Here is a 20,435-nt window from a genome sequence, read left to right on the forward strand (position 1 = left end):
GGCTTCCACAGCGCCGCCTGCCGGTCTGGAGGCCCCGTCTCCGCGTGGCAATGGATTCCCTTCCGAAGAAGCGGGGAAGCCTACAAGTTCCCGCCCGTGTTTGACTAAGGGGAGGAAGCCGGCGACAGGCGAAAAGGACTCTTAAATCCGTTTGAGTGCTAGGCCGCCGGCCCAGAATCTGGAGGGCAACGTTTCTTGGAAGAGTGATCGTGAAGTTTGCCAAAAGGTGCAAAGGGCTTCCCCTCCACCCTGAGGAGCCACGTGAGGTGAAAGGAAGAACTTCAATTTCAGGAATTATTCTCTTTTCACTAGCAAATATACCCTCCTGCGGAGAGCTGTGGACTCCTTTGGGACAGGTCAATGCCCTGTGGGAAAGCAAGTGAACGTGGAAGCCACCCATAAAAAGCCTCATTCACTACGGTTTCAGTCACACTTCTCCAAGCCACAGGATTTGCTCTCTGTATATGGCCGGAAGCACTGTTCTTCAGTCTGCGTGCTTCATCTCTAGATTAACAGTCAATGAAGCATGGCATTCCTCCACTCTTAATTCCCGATTTTTTTAAAAAGGACACTTCTATGTTTTTTAAATACTTACTTTTTCCCTCAGGTTTTTCAACCAGAGAAAACTTCATACTCTCAGCTGCTACATTTGCCAGTATCAGGGTCCAACAACAAAACTTGGGGTGACAGTTGTTGGTAACTTGTGGCCTTCTGAGACTGCGTCATTCCTGTACATTTGCTATGCTGCCTGAGGCTAGTTGGAGAGTTGAACTACTAGAGAACAAGTTACCCAACTGGCACAAACCCAAAAGTGAAGGAAACAATTTGCTTCTCTTGAGTTCACCTGTCACCTTCCCTGCCAGCTATGTGGAAAAACAGATACAGTACATATTTGAACCTGGTGATGGCGCTCCCTTGCCCCATATACCCATTCTAGGTAACAAAACTGCCTGCCTTAGGGTGAACTAAGACTTTCCAAATACCAAAAGTATTTAAAATATCTTGAGGGGGATGATGTGTGATTTATGGCATCTAATTACAATAGCATGCGTGCTGGGCTATTGAGGGAAGCTTTTTGCAGTAGCACATTGCATACATACCCTGGCCTACATCAATCTAGGATACCTGTTAGCTCAGCTGCTTAGAGTGTAATGCTGATAACACCAAGGTCATGGGCTGATCCCTGTATGAGTGCATATTCCTGCATAGCAAGGGGTTGGACTAGGTGATCCATGGGGTTCCTTCCAACTCTATGATTCATTTAGGCCATGGGTAGGCAAACTAAGGCCCAGGGGCTGGATCCGGCCCAATTGCCTTCTAAATCCGGCCTACGGACAGTCCAGGAATCAGTGTGTTTTTACATGAGTAGAATGTGTCCTTTTATTTAAAATGCATCTCTGGGCTATTTGTGGGGCATAGGAATTTTTTCTTTCTTTTTTCAAAATATAGTCTGGCCCCCCACAGGGTCTGAGAGACAGTGGACTGGCCCCCTGCTGAATAAGTTTGCCGACCCCTGCACAAAGCTATCCATCTCAGACAGTGTTTGAGCCCAGTTCTCCAGAACGGAAATTCTCTTTGCTAGACTGGAATGTCTTCTTGCGTAATCTGTGTCCAAAAAGTCTTTTGCAAATGTTCTACCACTTCCTAAGAATGCATTTTCATTGCCATTTGTTTTCTAACCACAAACAATAAATAAGAAGCCTGCCCGTATTTTAGACATGTCCAGTTTAATTTGTCTTTTATCCTGTTAACTTGCTTTGCGACTTCTGTATAAAGTGATTTAACAAATGCAAATAACGACAACCAATTAATATTATCCCTAAATTTAGTAGACTTGAATTACAAAACTCTTCAAACACTTTATAACTGAAAGGTAGCCTTACGTCCCATATGAAAATGAAAATATTTCCTGAGTGGTTTTATTACTTTTCAATGACTTGTTATATTTATAAAGCATCCTGCTTTATAGGAGCTCAAGGTAGTGTGCATGTAGACTTACTCCATTTTGTTGTACAAAGTTTGTGTTTCTGGTATTAATTATCTTGAGATGGTTAAAGCAAAATTTTGTATCAATGGAAGACTTCAGAGCACAATCCAGCACATGTTTACTTGGAAGCAAGTTCTACCAGGTTCAGTGGAATTTATGTTCTAGAGCAGGGGTAGGCAACCTAAGGCCCGGGGGCCCAATTGCGACCCAATCGCCTTCTCAATCTGGTCCAGGAATCAGCGTGTTTTTACATGAGTGTGCCCTTTTATTTAAAATGCATCTCTGGGTTATCTGTGGGAATGCATTTATTTTTCAAAATAAAGTCTGGCCCACAACATGGTCTGAGGGATGGTGGACCGGCCCATGGCTGAAAAAGGTTGCTGACCCCTGGTTTAGGCCCACGAAGGAGAGTATAGCCATAATATAGCTACATTGAGCCTTTGGGGTCAGACAGCAACTTCTGAAAGCAGAAGCAGGCCTGCTTGTAGGCTTCCAAGGATGCATCAAGCTAACTGCTGTTGAAAATACAATACAGAAAGACAGCTCTAATTTTCCTATTGAATGTTGGAAGCTGTGTCTTTCCTCTTTGTGAACCACTTTCAACATACTCCTCCTCTTTCATGCTGTCAATCGCCAGCAGGGTGCAAATGGCTTAAAGTTCCACTAAAGCATCTCAGGAAAGGCAGGAAACCTTATCTTAAAAAGCAAAAACAAAAAACCCAAATCAAATTCTTGAAAACATTCCTGTCCTAATAGTTCCCGTGTAAGGAGCTACTCTGTTTGCTGACACTTCTTGGTAAGGTTCAACTAACAGCTTTATATTTGCACCAATTGTAATGGTTTTGGTACAGAACAAAGTCCCCCGTCGTCGTTGTCCCGGAACTGAAGGCTTCTCCATAGTAGCCAGCCAAAGATTTCCGTACCTTGTAAATGGCACAGTAACCTGATTAGATTTGGGAGTAGATAGGTAGCCGTGTTGGTCTGCCATAGTCAAAATAAAAAAATTTCTTCCAGTAGCACCTTAAAGACCAACTAAGTTAGTTCTTGGTATGAGCTTTCGTGTGCATGCACACTTCTTCAGATACACTGAAACAGAAGTAGTACTACTTCTGTTTCAGTGTATCTGAAGAAGTGTGCATGCACACGAAAGCTCATACCAATAACTAACTTAGTTGGTCTTTAAGGTGCTACTGGAAGAAATTTTTTTATTCTGATTAGATTTGAAGAGTCAAGAGTCCTCTATTGTCAGAAACCTTAAATACACAACTTTCTATATAAGCCTCCTCCAGCTTTGATTCTGTAATAACCAGAACTGCACAAACTGTTGCATTGGGCCTAAAGCCAGAAGACAGCCCATGTGATCTCAGCCTTTCTCTGCTTCAGCAGCTGACTGGTGCTTTCCCAAGCAATTTGTTGCTGTGGGTGAAAGGATATCTGCATCCGCTGCTTTTGGTTATCTAGCTGGGGCAGAAAAACAGGCAGATTGGCTGCTCTCACTGCTTAAGCGTGACATGTGTATCTTCTTCCTGTAGCAGATGTGTAGACCTGTGAAAATGTGTGGGACGTTATATCTGAAAGAAATGGGTGCACTCTTGGGAGTCACAAGCAAATCTGGGGTGATCTTTTACTAGCACGACAATTTATAGAATCACAGAATCCTACTGAGTTGGAAGGGACCCCAAGAGTAATCAAGTCCAACCCCCTACAATACAGGAATCTCAACTAAAGCAGCCAAGACAGATGGCCATCCAACCTCTGTTTTAAAACCTCCAATGAAGGAAAGTCCACAACCCCCCAAGGGAGCTGAACAGCTCTTATTGCCAGAAAGTTCTTCCTGATGGCTTAGTCGGAATCTTCTTTCTTGTAACTTGAATCCATTGGTTCAAGTCCTACTCCTACTCTCTGGAGCAGGAGAAAACAGGCTTTCTCCATTTTCCACGCGACAGCCCTTCAGTTATTTGAAGGTGGCTGTTGTAGATGGCACTCTCCTCTTTTCTAAGCTAAACATACCCAGGGTCCTTCAACCGTTCCTCTTAAGGCTTAATTTCCAGACCCTTGATAATATTGCACATGTTCCAGCTTGTCAATGTCCTCCTTAAACTGTGGCACCCAGAATTGGACACAGACTAGAGTGGTATCTGAACACTATACTTTTGTTGATGCAGTCTAGAATAGCATTTTATATTTTTATATTTTTGCTGCTGCATCATGCATCAAGGGAAAATTTTGCTCCCACAGTTGTGGACATTTCTGCCACAATGCCTTGGCCATTTTTAAATTCACAATGTGCTCCCTTGTGTGAAATGTGGTGTTTCCCCTACATAAGTTACAGATGCATTTTCCTCTGTTATATCTGAAAGTAGCTGGTGTAAAACTGAAGATATCCTGGAGGTAATATTGGCATTTTTAAAGTGCCATGCACCACCTTTGGAGGTGAACTGCATAACCTCCACTTATTTTGGGAGTTTTACTTTCCCCCTCTACCCCAATAACAACAAACAATAGAACTTGACAGAGAATTTTGGGATTAAGGCTGTCAATGCTATGCTTCGACTGAGCTACTCTGTCATGCCATTGTAAACTGTGGATTACCATTTGTTCCAGATTCTGATAAATGCTGCCTATTTTTCTAAAGCACCAAATAATGGAGTATAATGGACATGTTTCCATACACAAAAACATAGTGGTGCTCTTGGCTTTTGATCAATAAGCCTTAACTAGGGGAGTTGCCTAATTCCTAGTATCAGCAAGGGAGTTCCTGTTCCTTGGAGCTGGCTAATCAAAAACTAGTGCTGGCCACCCCCTATGGAAATATCCTGTTGCAAAAATACAGACTACCCTTGTCCTACACAGCTGTTAGTACAGTCTGCAGATTCAGACTTCCTCTAAAGAATCCAAATAAAACTGGCTTTGTCAGAAGGAATATTGATCTGATGTTGCAAGAGTGGATACACCAGCCTGGTTTCCCAAAAAAAGAAAAACCAAGGTGGCCATGAGGATAGTGTAGAAAATTAGCAGAGACATAATTCTGCTTCTCCACTGTTTGCTCACAGGACTAAGAACATGGTACATATCAGCTTGCAGCATGGCTTTAAAGGCGCCACAAGGAGGAGCTGCTAAGAGCAGCCGCAAGGTAATAGCACATTTTGAGCGTCTTCACATTTGAAACATGGTTTTTTAAAGCATTCACTCTTCTTGCACACTTCCCCTTCGACAGTCTAGCAGCCTGCTGCAGTTCTCATGTTGTGACTCTCCATGCACTGTGGATGAACTGCTGCTGCACCCCTCTTTGCTAGTTCATCTGAAAATACTCTCCCATCCCAGATGTAATGAAGTGATTTTAACTGGAGAAATGTATTACTATGAAGCAACACATTATTTGTACGGAGGCAGAGGAACACCATGCAACATCAGCAGATTAATCCAGTTTTAAAAACTTTATTGTGTTGTTTGGACAAAAAAAAAGTTAATAAAAACACAATGAGGGAGTGCAGGAGGAAGAAGAGCTAAGGTCTCAAGCAAATAAGCCAGATATAAAAATCAAGGAGGACTTTGCTCGAAAATATCGCATAAAAGTTGCTGCTGCTTCTAGGTTGGTCTTCTAAAAAACAGGGAAGAAGAAAACCTCTCCTTAAAACATCCCAGCTGATTGCGCCATCCAGGACTTGCCACGTTACAAACAGCCGCTCCCAGGCAGCAAATAGTGGGAGGGAGGGGACTGGGAATTTCCCCAGTTCAGAGTAAAGTTTGCATGTAAGCAACTCCTATTCCTGCCATTTGATGACCCAAATGCTTCTCTACACTTGCTGCAGCTGGTGAGAAGCAGAGTGTCTAACCTCTGGGTGGAACACAACAATCACCAAAGGAGCAAATACCACCACGTTACACATGTTACACATACTGCACAATCCGGAGTCCTATCACTCCGCAGGTCATGATTTCCAAACCCAGCTTTGCAGTCTCCTCATGACAGGCTGCTTAGGATCACCAAACTCGCCACTTTGAATGCAGAGAGAAACAAGACAATCTGCCTACCCACTGGCTAAAACGGACAGATCTGTTCCTAAGCAGGAGTACTGTTCAAATACTAAGAATCAGCATGCAGGAAATGTAGCCATGTGCAGCTTCTTCCAGCAGGGACAACAAAAACACAGTTCCTGGCAACTGTTTATAAAGCTTATGTTCAAGATGAACAAAAGCAATATACAATATGGGATTCCACAACACTCTATGAAGGAGGGTAGGCCTTGGAACTTCCTTGTTCTCCCTTGCTCCACAGGCAGAATTTCAAGTTGCCAACACAGCGAGGGAAGTGTGGTGTTTTTAGGATGGCAGTTTAGAGATAAGGCACTTGCTTATACAGCAGTATTAGCTAGTAAATCTGAAAGTGAACTGAAACAGAATTAGGCTTCTTTGCTTCGAGTCTGGCCTCAAGAACACCAGTTATCTTGAGGCATGAGAGAAAGTCTCATTTTGTCCCCATAAGCTCAGCCTTCAGGTTCCTTCTGGCACGTCACAGAAGCAGTAGGGAGGAACTAAAGAGTTGTCTGTCCACTCTGCTTGCAAGGATTATCCTCCATGGGAGGCAACAGGTGGACTAAAGGGAGAGAATGGAACAATTTGCAGTCCTGGATGTTGCAGAATTAGAAGCCTGAGTCAATCCTCAACTGGCCACTGAAGGAAAAGCAGAAGGCCTGAGCAGCAGTAGCTAGATCAGAAAGTAGCTGGTGTGCGGGAAGGAAGCATTTTAAAAACAGAAGTGACTCTGGTGGACTGGAAAGAGAAAAACCCCTATTATAGTTCCATCACAGACTTGAGGTGAATGGCGGGGGCTGGAGGAAGAAGGAAAAATGAGGGCTGACACACCACCTCTGTTGACTGTGCAGTCTTGGAAAAAATAAGTATCCTCCTAGAACTTCTGGTGTCTCCAATTTTCAACACAGCAGGCAAAGCAAACATAGAATCTGTCTATCTGGACACTTGTCACTCAGGTAGGCGGCAACTCCATGACGCCATCAAATTAAATACACAAAGAACGATTTTTTTCTCTTGCACCAGCTCCCAAAGTCCTGCGCACTATTGTAAGTGTCTGAAGAAGCACAAAAAGGCTCCAATTCTGCAAGAAGGGGAATGATATACCGGTGACCAGCTCTGCTCCTATCAACCTGCAGCAGCGGGATACGTCTCCCAATGATGTATTCATTCACATTTTGCAATGCTCAACTGGAGCACACAACAGGTTTGCCAGAGATCTTCAGGTCATCAAAAGGCAAGAGTGTAAGAATCTGCCAAGGCAAAAGGAGAGGAAACAGTAACATTAGCATTATATAAGAAAAGTAGGAATCTTATTCCTAGCTGTGAGGAGTCCCAACATCATGTCCTTCCTTGAAGGCGTTTGGGGTGGAGCGTAAGGGTTATTCCATTTTATCCTCAGTGTCATCCTGTGACACATGTTAGGCTAAGATAAGGAATGTCTTACGCCACCCAACGAGATTCATGGATGAGTGGTAACCGCAATACCTCAAGGACCGCCTCTCCCCATATGAACCAACTTTTGCCATGTATCTTTGGCGCCAGGGAAAAACATTCCTCTTCTTCCAGGCCAATTAAACAATCTATGCCCTTTGAAACTGTGGGAGGCATTATTTTTGTTACTATGCTATGCATTTTTGTGTTTTATATTGTAAACTGCCCTGTGATCCTTGGATGAAGGGTGGTATAGAAATTTAATAAATAGTAATAAATAATTGAATCCCTCTCTCTTAAGCTTTTGTTTTTATTATGTATTTTCTTTCTTTATATTGTGATTTTATGCTATGAACCGCCCTGAGATCTACATGTATAGGGCGGTATACAAATGTTTAGTAATAATAATAATAATAATAATAATAATAATAATAATAATAATAATAATAATGCAACACCAATACATGAGAAAAAGAGTTGTTGCCTCATCCTGACCTACATGTAGTTCTGTGCTGGCTTACATCCCTCCCTACCTGAGGGAAGGAGTTGCCAAAATTGCTCCACTGCAATGCAGCTGCTGCACTTCCTTCCACTGAAGAAGCTTCAACAGTGCAATGGCACTGGAGACATAGGAGGTAGGATTGCCAGTTTAGCAGCTCCTCCCTGCTATATGGCCTTAAGAAGATGATGACACCAGACTAATCTGAATTGGAAATAGTAAAATCACAGGTATGGAAGGAGAGGTGCAACTGACAACGGCCAGTTGTGAAACTCCAAACCCTGTTCATGAAGCACCTTCTACTGATGGGCCAAAGCTTGAGAACTACGCCATACAGCCTGCACTCCTGGCCTTGCTTCAAGAGCTTGATGGGACTTGTTCAGCTTATTTCTACAAGCCCCTGATCTAGAACAGCCAAATTCAGAAAGGTTCTCACATCATCGTTTTCATCAGCCAGGTCCTGGGCTGTCTCATCCTCCATATTCCGCAGCAAGGTGTCTGCCCCCGATTGGCAGAGGATGGCAGCAATCGCAGCGTCCTTCCTGCCTACTGCCAGGTGCAGTGGGGTGCAACCGTTGTACATCTGGGCATCCACCTGGGCCCCCATTTCAAGGAGGTGCTTCACAGCCATCTCGTCATGGTTCTCCACTGCCATGTGCAGGGGCGTCTTTCCGCTTGTGCCATCCTGGGACCATGAAAGCAGGGTGTCAGATCAGCCACTTCAGTGAGCCTCTGAAACAGAATCTTAAAGGGATGGAACACCCTCTAAACCAGGGACAGCAAACCTGTGGTCCTCCAGATATTGTTGGACTCAACTCCCATCAGCCTCAGCCAACATGGTCAATAGTTTGGGATGATGGGAACTAGAGGGACATCTGTAAGGTCACAGGTCAGCCAACCCTGTCCTACACTAGCACATTTCAAAAACTCATAGAAGTGTAGAGTTGAAAGGGACGCTGAGGATCATCTAGTCTAACTCCCTGCAATGCAGAAATATGCAGCTGTCCCGTACGTGGATCAAACCTGCAACCTTGGGATTATCAGCACTACGCCCTAACCAAATGAGCTATCCTATGGCCAGGATTGGAAACTGGACCCTGCAGCATAGAGACACACTGTTCCTAAACCTCCTCACAAATGAACACAGGAACAGGCTCAAAACATAACATGGAGTTTAAAATCTTCCTGGGATTTTAAACATTTGGGGGATTCCAGGAACCTGCACAGATTCAGATGATCTTGGGTGGGGAATCACAAAGGTATGGAATTTATCACTTCCCCTAATCTGTGTCCTGTTCCTGCAGCTGCAACACTGTCCAAGGGTTATTCACTGTTAAAAATCTGCTCTGAATAAATCCAAATTATGTCCTGATAACAGATTTACTTTGCAACTTGTAACAAGTGATGTAGATCAAGCAGTTCTGCAAGCCTGCGTTTTTGCAAAGCTGCAGCTTGTTAGCTCCTGTTCAGTCACCTCTGCCCACCTTTTGATACTTCGCTAGGCACTTCCTACACGTTTTCAGTATTAATCTCCCCTGCCACAATGGACAAACTTTTTCGCTTTCTGTATCTAATTGCCAGATCTTCTTGCTCGGCCTGATCGCAAAAGTACAGAGCACGTGTGGCTCTAGTGAGGCTGCCCTTGCCATACCTGAACATCAATGTCGGCTCCACTCTTCACCAACAATGCCATCAGATGCAGGTTCCCTTTCAAGGTGCTGATGTGTAGGCAAGTCAAGCCTGGAGAAGAAGACATCCCAGGAAGTTGCTACGAGGCAAGTAGCCGAACGCTGGCCCCAGTGTGTCACCAGACACACACACCACCCTGATCAATCTTTACTACCTCACCTTGCCAGTTCTGGAGGTGCAAATCTTGGCGGCTTCTTCTAGCTTCCAAGGTCTTGTTGGAGATGATCCCCTGCAGCAGCAGTTGCACACACTCCAGACTCTGCTGCTCACAGGCCAAATGCAGGGCTGTGTTCCCATTGCGGTCTTGCAGCGCTGTGTTCACTCCTCTCAGGACTAGCGCTTGCACCACTCTGGACTGTTCCAGGTACACGGAGAGGTGAAGCGGGGTCTGTGAATGGGAAATGGAGAAGGTTATTGCAAGAGAGTGACACAGGCTTAATGGGGCTAGAGTAGAAAGGTGCAAGAGGCAGGGGCAAAACCGAGACTGGCTGTATATTGCAATTGCATCACAAAACACACACACAGGATTTAGGAATGGATGCGTAATTTAATATCTCAGCTGAAATCTCAGCTTTCATGTGGGGGGACGACGACACACAAGCAACACCTAGTGATCCTTCAAGGGTAAGCTTCATAGAATTGTTAAAATTCATGGGACATCAGTACCCTGTGTATCTTCTCAACAGGATTGGCAGAAGCCAGAAATAAATCAATTAAAAGCAAACAGCTGTGTGAGTTTACTTCATTTATATAGCTTGCAGAATGCAGTCTTCTCTAGGCCAGAATTTGGATTACTCTGGTTCTTTAGATTTCTTTATAAAAATCTCAGATAGAATACACAACCTTTGGCAAAAATGAGAGGTAGATGCTAAATTAAGTTTAAAGCTTGCATGTTCTTTTTCTCAGAAAAGGTGCTCTTATTCAACTGGGGAAGCAGACTTCGGTGCACTCCTCCGATGCAGATATACATCTAAGTCCACACCCCAAAGATCATTTAGCCCCCAATAACTAATGGGGTCAAATGACTCATCCAGATGAAGGGATGTATTCCTACTGCATGCAACTCAAATTGGACTGAGGCCATTGACAAGAAGAGTACAGTGGTGCCTCGCAAGACGAAATTAATTCGTTCCGCAAGTCTCTTCGTCTTGCGGTTTTTTCGTCTTGCGATGCACGGTTTCCCATAGGAATGCATTGAAAATCAATTAATGCGTTCCTAGGGAAACCGCCTTCAGACCAGGTCCGGGGACAGTCTGTCCCCGGACCTCTTCTGAAGGCTGGGGGGGGGGACAAGGGCTTTTCTTCCCACCCCCAGCATTTTAAAAAACCCTGGGACAGTGGAGGACTTCTCCGCTGTGCGGGGCTATCTTAAAATGCTGGCGGGCGGCATTTTAAAATCGCCCCGGACAGCGGAGGACTTCTCCGCTGTCCGGGGCGATTTAAAAGCCCCTGGGAAGGCAGGCAGGGGGGACAAAGACTTTCGCCCCCTGCCCGCCTTCAGAAGGTGTCCCCGCCCCCCCGCCCCACTTCGGAACAGCGTTCCGAAGTGGGGCGGCTGGGGCAGGTGTTCCCCCGAGCGCTTCTAAAGGCGGGCGGCAGTGAGGGAATCCCTTGGACCCCCGCCGGACTTCAAAAGTGCTTCCGGAAGTCCCGCGGGGGCCAAGGGATTCCCTCCCAGCCGCCCGCATTTAAAAGCACTCTGGGCAAAGCAGCGAAGTGCGCTGCTTTGCCCAGAGTGCTTTTAAAAGGGGGCGGCTGGGAAGGAATGCCTTGGCCCACCGCCGGACTTAAAAAGAGCTTCGGGAAGTCCCGCGGGGGGCCAAGGGATTCCCTCCCAGCCGCCCGCATTTAAAAGCACTCTGGGCAAAGCAGCGAAGTGCGCTGCTTTGCCCAGAGTGCTTTTAAACGCAGGCGGCTGGGAAGGAATCCCTTGGCCCCCCGCCGGACTTAAAAAGAGCTTCGGGAAGTCCCGCGGGGGGCCAAGGGATTCCCTCCCAGCCGCCCGCATTTAAAAGCACTCTGGGCAAAGCAGCGAAGTGCGCTGCTTTGCCCAGAGTGCTTTTAAAAGCGGGCGGCTGGGAAGGAATCCCTTGGCCCCCCGCCGGACTTAAAAAGAGCTTCGGGAAGTCCCGCGGGGGGCCAAGGGATTCCCTCCCAGCTGCCCGCATTTAAAAGCACTCTGGGCAAAGCAGCGAAGTGCGCTGCTTTGCCCAGAGTGCTTTTAAAAGCGGGCGGCTGGGAAGGAATCCCTTGGCCCCCCGCCGGACTTAAAAAGAGCTTCGGGAAGTCCCGCGGGGGGCCAAGGGATTCCCTCCCAGCCGCCCGCATTTAAAAGCACTCTGGGCAAAGCAGCGAAGTGCGCTGCTTTGCCCAGAGTGCTTTTAAAAGCGGGCGGCTGGGAAGGAATCCCTTGGCCCCCCGCCGGACTTAAAAAGAGCTTCGGGAAGTCCCGCGGGGGGCCAAGGGATTCCCTCCCAGCCGCCCGCATTTAAAAGCACTCCGGGGAAAGCAGCGAAGTGCGCTGCTTTCCCCGAGCGCTTCTAAATGCGCTGCGCTTCCCCGCTGTCCCAGAGATTTCCCTATGGGCTTTCGTCTTGCGAAGCAAGCCCATAGGGAAATTCGTTTTGCGAAGCGCCTCCAAAACGGAAAACCCTTTCGTCTAGAATTAGTATTGTAACTAGAATTAGTATTACTCATTTAATGGATTTCTGTAACATCTTTTAATGTGTATATCCTTCCAAGGTAGGTTATAACAAAAATCTATCGCTGAGAAGCAACTGTCACAAATTCTCAAGGAAAACTTCCAAGACTGTCACAATAGCTTAGCTGGTTAGAGCATGGTGCTGATAATGCCAAGGTTACAGGTTCAATCCCCATATGGGAGAGCTGCACGTCCCTGCATTGCAGGGGGTTGGACTAGATGATCCTCAGGGTCCCTTCCAACTCTACAATTCTATGAACCTATGAAAAAGAAGCATAACAAATCTGCATATGCCTGTCCACCAGATCTAGAAAAATGAGGCAAGGAGTAAGTACAGGGGGGAAAATATTATAGCCAGAGACGATTGCCACGAGCAAGACAGAATGACCCAGATTCCCAGTTGTTTTCTTTCTTCTAGCTAGAATGGGAAAAATACTGACCTTTCCCCACAGTCTATCACATACCTGGAATAAGTCATTCTGGATCTCTAAAACCTCCACTGGCAATTGGGCAATGAAGCAGAGTGCTATTGCAGGTACACAGTGAATGACTGCCAGGTGTAGCAACCTGAAAGAGAGAAGAGAGATATGAGTTTGTGGTGCAGGACCCAAGTCATACCAACCTAGAACCATGAACAACACACTCCCCTTTAAGCATGAAAAACATTTGGGAAGTTCCTTGTTTGCTCTTCACACTTAGAACAGAAAACACATACATGGGTTTACTGGACAACTGTTTCAGTTAGACCTCCATGTATATACAGTAGTGATGACTCTTCCTGAACCACTTTACATGCTTACAACTTTTCACAGGGCAATGTACAGTTTTTCCACAGCAACTTCTTGCAATTTGTCAACCAAGTATTTTCCTGGTGAACACCGTCATTTGAAGATGAAACATGTGCCTATTGATGCATGGTGGCCGCAGAACTCATTGTGGATTCCCAGCAAAGGTCCCACCAGTTTAATTCAGATTGTCAGTCGCTGACAAGGCAAATACAAGCCTACCAAGAACCAACCCTAGAATCCAAGACCGTTGAATCCAGGAAGACAACCAGCTCCCTGCTCCTGATTGCTTCTGCTGCCACAGCCAAGCCTTCCAGCCGACCAATAGGGCCAGATGGTGGGCAGTGCTAGCCGCATTTAAACAGCCGGGCAGCACTCAGCTCCCAGTCTATTCCTGCTGGGCCATCATCTACCCCTCCTCTTTTGGGTATTCATGGGGGAGCTTCCAGTTGTATTTGCATCAACAAGCTCCTCCCATTGGTTGTTAACCCTGACATGACTCCCAGCTATGTGGGGTGGAGTCTAGTATTGCTGTTTCATCCAATGCCTAAGCCAATACTACTCACATGCTGTAACCAATAAAAGTTGTGGCCTAATTTTGCCCATTGACCTAAAATAATGTGTCTGTGTGTCTTATTATACTCCTATGCGGGTGGTGGGTCCTCGACTCACAACAATAGTGTGTAGCACCAGCATTAACACAAATGGCCCAATGAGAGGCAGGCCATGAATGAAGTCAGCAATCCAAGGACTGAGAACAGACTCATGCAGAGACTCACTCCATCAAAAGCACATTTTTCCCCAGAAGCTTCCATATAGCTAGTTCTACCTACAGTGCAGAGACCACAGCTCAGATGGCTATATCACAGACAGGCTGCACTCATGACAGAAGTTTCACACTAGGCCTCATCAACTCCTCTCAAGTCTGAAGAGGAGTCTGATGGAAATTCTCAAAAAAATTCTCCATACCAGCATGCAACTCTACCTGTTGAATGTTTCTACCAGAATATAAATTCATGAATCACCTCACAGATTGAGCAGGCCTTAGAAGGTTGCTGCAACCCTGCACTATCCAACTACTCCTAGCTGTTCAAAGGTACAAAGCAGGAACTCCCACTACCCTGAAACTGAAAGTAGGGTTTTGAACGTGTTTGAAAATAAATACGGGATGCATGCACAAAACCTCATTCCAACAAAATGAAGAAGCAACTATTTCAATTAACAAGGCTACTAAATCCATATCATAGTCACAACTTGACATCATTTATACATCCCTCCCCCCCCCCCCCCGCATAAGGAAGCTAGGATGCAAGAGATAAACTTAGTTATATAGATCAAGGACAGAAAAGTAGCTTTCTAGTTTTCACTGCTGTTAAACCTCATACAGCTCATACCTGGGTTCTCGAACAGAATGCGTTCAACTCCTGAACCGTTCAAAAACCAAGGTGTGGCTTCTGATTGGCTGTAGGAGCGTCCCGCAGCCAACCAGAAACTGCGGAAGCCACGCCAGATGTTCAACTTCTGAAAACTGTTCGAAAACCAGAACACTCACTTCTGGGTTTCGATCGTTCGGGAGCCAAGGTGTTTGAGATCCAAGGTACGACTGTATATTAAACTTGCACTGGATGCTTTTCTAAAAACGATTTAAACACCAAATGAGACAGTTTTTTAAAAATCAAGTGATTTCTCTTTTTAAAAAGTGGGTACTCATGCATTGCCCTGCCCACATTCAGAAATAATTCCAGAACAAATACAACGCATCAGAGTCTACCAGTTTTTTTAAAAAGGGATACACTTTCAGAAATGTGTTCCAGAGGGATAGTCTGCAGCAGCAAACACAGCAAAGTATCAAATGGCACTTTATTATGGCACAAGCTTTCATGGACTTTACTTCTTCAGAATGCCGCCTCCGCAACCTTGTGTGTGGAAACTCAGGACAACATCTGATGGACTGTAGTCCAGAAAAGCTTATGCTGGGGTGAGAAACTGCAACCCCTCCAGGTGCTGGGGCTGAAGTCCAGATGTTCAGATGATGGAGGTGGATAGCTCAGTCGGTTAGAGCGTGGTGCTGATAATGCCAAAGATTTAAGTTTGATCCCTGTATGGGACAACTGCACATTCCTGCATTGCAGGGGGTTGGACTAGATGATCCTCAGGGTCCCTTCCAACTCTACAATTCTATGAAACAAGCATTGCCAGTGGTCAGGGATGATGGAAGCTGCAGTCCAACATTTGGAGGGCCACAGGTTCCCCGGCCTAGATTATACCATAATAAAGTTTGTTAATCTTTAAAAGGGGTCACAAGACACTGCTTTTGCATAAGTATGGAACTGATCAGCTTACAATGTATTTCCAGTAAGCCATCCGACCTATTCAAAGTCACCATGTGCTTTAAAACAAGTCTGCAATTAGAGAATCGTTTTTACTGTATTGTCGCGCAGCCCTTCTCGTTTCCAGAGCGTTTAACAAAGGGGATTTCCATAGAGGCAGAGAGGATGGATATGGGAGGTGGTAGTGACAAGGTCATAGAGAAATCAGGAAATAAGGAGGGGGTAAAGGAAAGGAATCAGGCACCCGTCCAAGGTACCCAAAAGCCATCACAGCAGCCCTGGCTGGGGCTGCCTAGAGGAAACTGCCCAAGCACCATTTTACAAGGCTTCCATCTGACAAATGGACTCTTAAGCAGAGAGAACAGACGGTCTTTGCTCCCCAAGCCAAGCAGTATGTGGCTGAGGCACAGGCAAGGCCCCAGGGGAAGCCCAAGGTCACATGGGCATGGGGAATTTCCCTGCCCTTCCGGAGATGTGGCCACCCACAGTTGCCTCAGCAACACGGGGAGGGGAGAGTTGAAGGAGGCTGTGCGCAGCTGCTGTTGCCCATAGAGGGCTGAAGACACTGTGGGAAGAGAGAGGCTGGGTCCTTCCGAAGATTTCTTTTCACATTCACTTACTTTGGTTTTATAAGGCTGAAATTCAGACACAGCCAGAGAGTAAAAAAGGTTGCAGCTATATAGCTTCTAAGTAAAAGATGTTAGGACTGTTCTACAAGCCACCTCACGATTCTTTATTTCATATGCAAAGTTAAGTTTACATCGGTGCCAGTTTATTTCTATTTAGAGCACACCAGTAAAATTGCAGATGACCTATGCACAGGGAGGTTCTCTGGAAATACAGCAACAGAACAGGGAAGTTGTGTAGAAAAGGGGTAGCACGCTGTGGGACAAAGGAATAGATGCAGTGAGATCTGTGGGCATGCAATTTCCATTTATTTCCATGGGTTCATTTCAAGTATGACTTAGCTGGATATCACTCCAAATTTCCATGGATGTACATCCTCTATTTTAGGCTCTTCCACGTCTTATAACACTGTTTTTTATTAATGTTAGCAAAAGTGGCTGACCAGAGTATGCATAGAACCCAAACATCCCACTCTCTGGGCTGATCCACTGACAAGTCGCACCTTCCATGTGGCTTCCTAAGCAAGGCAAAATTGCCCAAGAACTTACTTAAATCAGCTTTGTGATTATAAGACCACAAAAGCCTTTTAAATGGCCCATCTGCCTACACATTTCCGTAGTGTCATTTGATAGTGTGAAACAAAGGTGGGGGAGAAGGAGTTTCTTAAGTTTTACATAAACTTTCCTGACTAGCCTGGCTAAAACAAATTGCCCAAAAGCAAAGCATTTTAAACAAAAAACAAAAAAAACCCACAGCTCAGCATTCCCTGCACGATTTGCAACTGGCCTCCATATTCAGACTTTGCAAGACAGTTGGATCTGAGTTATCTAGTCCCTCAGGCTTGGTAAACTCCAAATTACAACCTTAACCACCTTAAACAGGAACCTAGATTAACTGCAATAATTGAAGCCCCCAAACTGTTTATTCTTAAAGCAGGATGATATGAAGCACCTTAAATACAATTAGGAATACAGTGTAAAATATATGAGTGTTCCTGCATTTATTTTTCTTATGGCTAAAATCAATGTAAAATGGAGAGGAAGTGTCTGGGGGTTGGGGGAAGTAAGAGGAAGAGAAAGTGACAAAGGCTGAAGCCAGGCAATAGTTTTGATAGGGGAATCTGGATTGAAGAGAGGCCTCTCTTTCCATGCCATACATGCCCCACCCCTACCTCTGGCCAAACAGGTCTGACAGGGTTTTGGAACAGTACAAAAACCTTTCAAAACCTGGCTTACCAAAGACTAAAGTGAGATATACTGAACAAGAGAGTATCATTTTAAAAGTAATTTTTTGAGTCTTAAAAACCCTAAAAGTATTGTAGCAGCATGAATTGTAGCAATGAATTGAATGGATAACAGTGCACTTCAGATGCATCTGATGAAGTGGTCTGTAGTCTGTGAAAGTTTATGCCATACTAGCTAGTCTTTAAGGTTCCACAAGACTGTTTTTGCTGGGACAGACCACCTCAGCTAGCTTCTGGTTTTGGTTCCACGGTTATTTTTAGAACAAATTCCAAAGGGCTAGCTGAGTTGGTCTCTAGAAGGGGACCCAAGCACACAGCCTACCCACCCCCTCAAAAAAAAAAAAAAAACCAACCCCACACCTAATAATGATAGTAACCTCTGCTCACCATCACATGGTACAAAGAGAACTGGAAGAGATAAGATCCTAATTTGAAGCAGAAAGAACTAAAGAAAGGTTAAATAATCTACAAATGCACCATTTCATTTCACTTGTACAGAAAATGCTGCTCAGAGGCTTTGAGAGTGTTATCAATAAAGAGACAGCAAAAATTAGCAAGAGAAGTTACAGTGATGGTTTGGAATCAGACAGGACCTAAAGTCAACTGCACTAGAATCTTCTCAATCAAACATCAGCCGAAACACTCTGCTAGATGGTACCTATGCCTGAGTGAGCTCAAACTGGAAACCAGCAAAAGACTCCATTGAAATTTGCTTCCACAAACTATGTCCTGTTTGGTGCCAGATTACGAATGCTTCATTCGCTCTTGTTTCCAAGGATATCTCTCTCTCTCTCTCTCTCTCTCTCTCTCTCTCTCTCTCTCTCACACACACACACACACACACACACAGTCAGTTTATCCTTGCAGATCTTTTACATTTTGACTTTGTGTGGCTTGAAGTTTATCTTTCTTGCTTCCTAACAAGTATGTAGCAGATAAGAACTCTCAGGAACAGGGACTTTCCAACAAGGCAATCCGGGCTGAACTTTAACCATTGCTGCTTTTATCTGACAGACTGCACAGAATTCTCTGGGGCTATTTTAACCAAGCCACTTTCCCCAAGAATTCCTCACAACAGCCAGCAAGGACAGCCAAATTCCCATTCTAGGGGGAGGCTGGGCTACCATCACAAGATACCAAGCATCAGTATCTGCTTCAATAACACTAAACTGAAATATTTATCCAAAAGTTTGCTTTACTGTCTGGATCCAAATGTAATCTGTCCAGAACGGAAGGGCACTTCCACACCATCTGGCCCCAAGTTATTCAAGCAATGTATGAAAACAAAACCCCTTGCCATTGCACCTGTATCAATAGGTCCCCATTTCTTCATACTTTATAGCAGAAGTGAATGGACCACCAATATCAACAAACCAGCAAAACACAAGGAAGTCAACACAGAAAATGGAATAGAGATATACCATGGGAAGCATCACTTTTTCCAATTTCCTCCTTCAGCTCTATGTACTTTTCAATGGGGGGGGAGACATAACCCCTCACTCCACCTTGTGACAAAGGGAGTCGTAAGCAGGGGGTCTCAGAGGCTTTGAGGGTCCTCAAGGACACTGTTGCCAACCCAGCCTTAGAGAGGGGCTTCCCTCCTTCACTTTTTTTGTCCTTCTGCAAACCTAGTGGGGGTTCCCCCAAGTCTTCTACTATCTCCCTTATGAGCTCGGATGGTACTATTTAGGCTGCAGAAGGATCCATACTCATCTCTGAACTTTGTGACTGGGAGGAATGGTGTTTCTAGTCCCTACTGTCTGCAACAGTTGGCAGAATATCAAATCCTGTTTGGGAGCAGGGAGGAGGAAATAGGGAGTGAGCAGGATCCCCCATGGTCAGGAATGTGGCTTGAGAATGAGAGCATACACAGCCCTGAGCATGATTCATGGAAGGATGGTGTCTACCTAGTCACAGTGAGACTAATGTGCACTTACAATAGAGGAGGAGTGGGGATATTTCAGTGTCAGTGTGGGAAGTCCCTGATCATGAGGCAAGAAGGGGTGGGAGAAGGGAAGCTTCAGCTGCTGTTTACTTGGCCTGGATTTTATACAGTTCCCTCCCCACCTCACAGAACTATGCTAGGGAATAGCCCTATTTTCAGGCCCAGGCTTTAAAGCTTTAATTATCCTCTCCCAAATGTGCTGCAGTTACTAGAGAGAAGCACACAGAGGAGGAGCCCAGTTCTAATATTGGAGCCTGTTTATTTATTGTGCAAGAGCTACTTGCGCCGTTTCCTCCCTTCTTCCCATCCCCTCAGCTCGGCCTAGCAGTACACAACCCAGCTCTGACATGGTAAAAAAGCAAATACAAACTCGTCTAAACAAAACACACGAAGCACTTGGGCATCCTCAGTATGCCACCTTATCACCTCAGTAGCTCTCCTGCATCCTTTCTGTAAACCAGGTGCAATACTACCACTGTAATATTACGGATGGGAGACTGTGGCCCAGAGTACCATCAGCTGAATATATATTATGAGACTGGGACCAGGCCTTCCTGCATAACATGCTCCATGCATTCCTTTGGGTCCCTACCTATGCCTTTTAGCAAACCTCTAACACACAATGCTCAGCCTGGATAGCTCAGTTGGCTAGAGTGTGCTGCTGACAATGCCAAGGTTGCAAGTTTGATTCCCATATGGAACAGCTGCATATCCCTGCATTGCAGGGGGTTGAACTACATGATCCTCAGGGTCCCTTCCAACTCTACAATTCTATATCACTATTCACAGTTCAGAGCGACAAAGAAGATGCCTTTAAAACAGCTTCCCAGTGCTTCCCATTGAACCGTGTATGGTGCAGCAGAGGACTCTGGGGGCAAAACTGGTCATTCCTTCTCCAAGCCAGTCAGGAGCCTTTGGGAGATCAATAGAAGGTCTGGGAATTAAAAGAACCTATTCAGGACCTATGTCCTCACTCTGTTTATAACCCAAGAAGCTACCACTTACCAAATCAGATTAGTTCAATATTGCATGTCTTCTCCTGGAGTAAGCTTCAGGTTTGTGGGATCTACTTCTTTTGTTCGCTTTAGTGTTAAAATAAAAAACCTCCAAGAGCCACCAGCTTTGTACAAAAGGCATGCACTTAGGGAATTCTGAGCCCAGGA

General features: G+C 45.3%; 1 protein-coding gene and 2 long non-coding RNA genes across 3 annotated transcripts in view; 2 read left to right on the forward strand and 1 right to left on the reverse strand.

Moving 5' to 3' along the window:
• The first annotated feature begins 79 nt into the window (after positions 1–79).
• Positions 80–6,374, forward strand: LOC308583234. Its single transcript, XR_014006138.1, has 2 exons — positions 80–2,946; positions 3,214–6,374. It is a non-coding gene; the product is annotated as an uncharacterized lncRNA (long non-coding RNA).
• Positions 5,410–20,435, reverse strand: part of NFKBIE (NFKB inhibitor epsilon) — a 28,686-nt gene continuing 13,660 nt past the window's right edge. Inside the window, exons 2-6 of the mRNA XM_081187006.1 lie at positions 12,807–12,909; positions 9,801–10,029; positions 9,604–9,692; positions 8,389–8,637; positions 5,410–7,272 (exon numbers count right to left, since the gene is read on the reverse strand). Of these exons, the coding sequence (XP_081043132.1) occupies positions 7,207–7,272; positions 8,389–8,637; positions 9,604–9,692; positions 9,801–10,029; positions 12,807–12,909 (736 nt within the window). The 3' untranslated portion in view covers positions 5,410–7,206. The remainder of the gene's footprint in view (positions 7,273–8,388; positions 8,638–9,603; positions 9,693–9,800; positions 10,030–12,806; positions 12,910–20,435) is intronic.
• On the forward strand, positions 10,036–12,784 carry LOC308583235. The gene is made up of 3 exons (XR_014006139.1): positions 10,036–10,744; positions 12,323–12,452; positions 12,617–12,784. It is a non-coding gene; the product is annotated as an uncharacterized lncRNA (long non-coding RNA).

This window comes from Podarcis bocagei (assembly GCF_964188305.1).
Source record: "Podarcis bocagei genome assembly, chromosome: 3".
Lineage (NCBI taxonomy): Eukaryota > Metazoa > Chordata > Lepidosauria > Squamata > Lacertidae > Podarcis > Podarcis bocagei.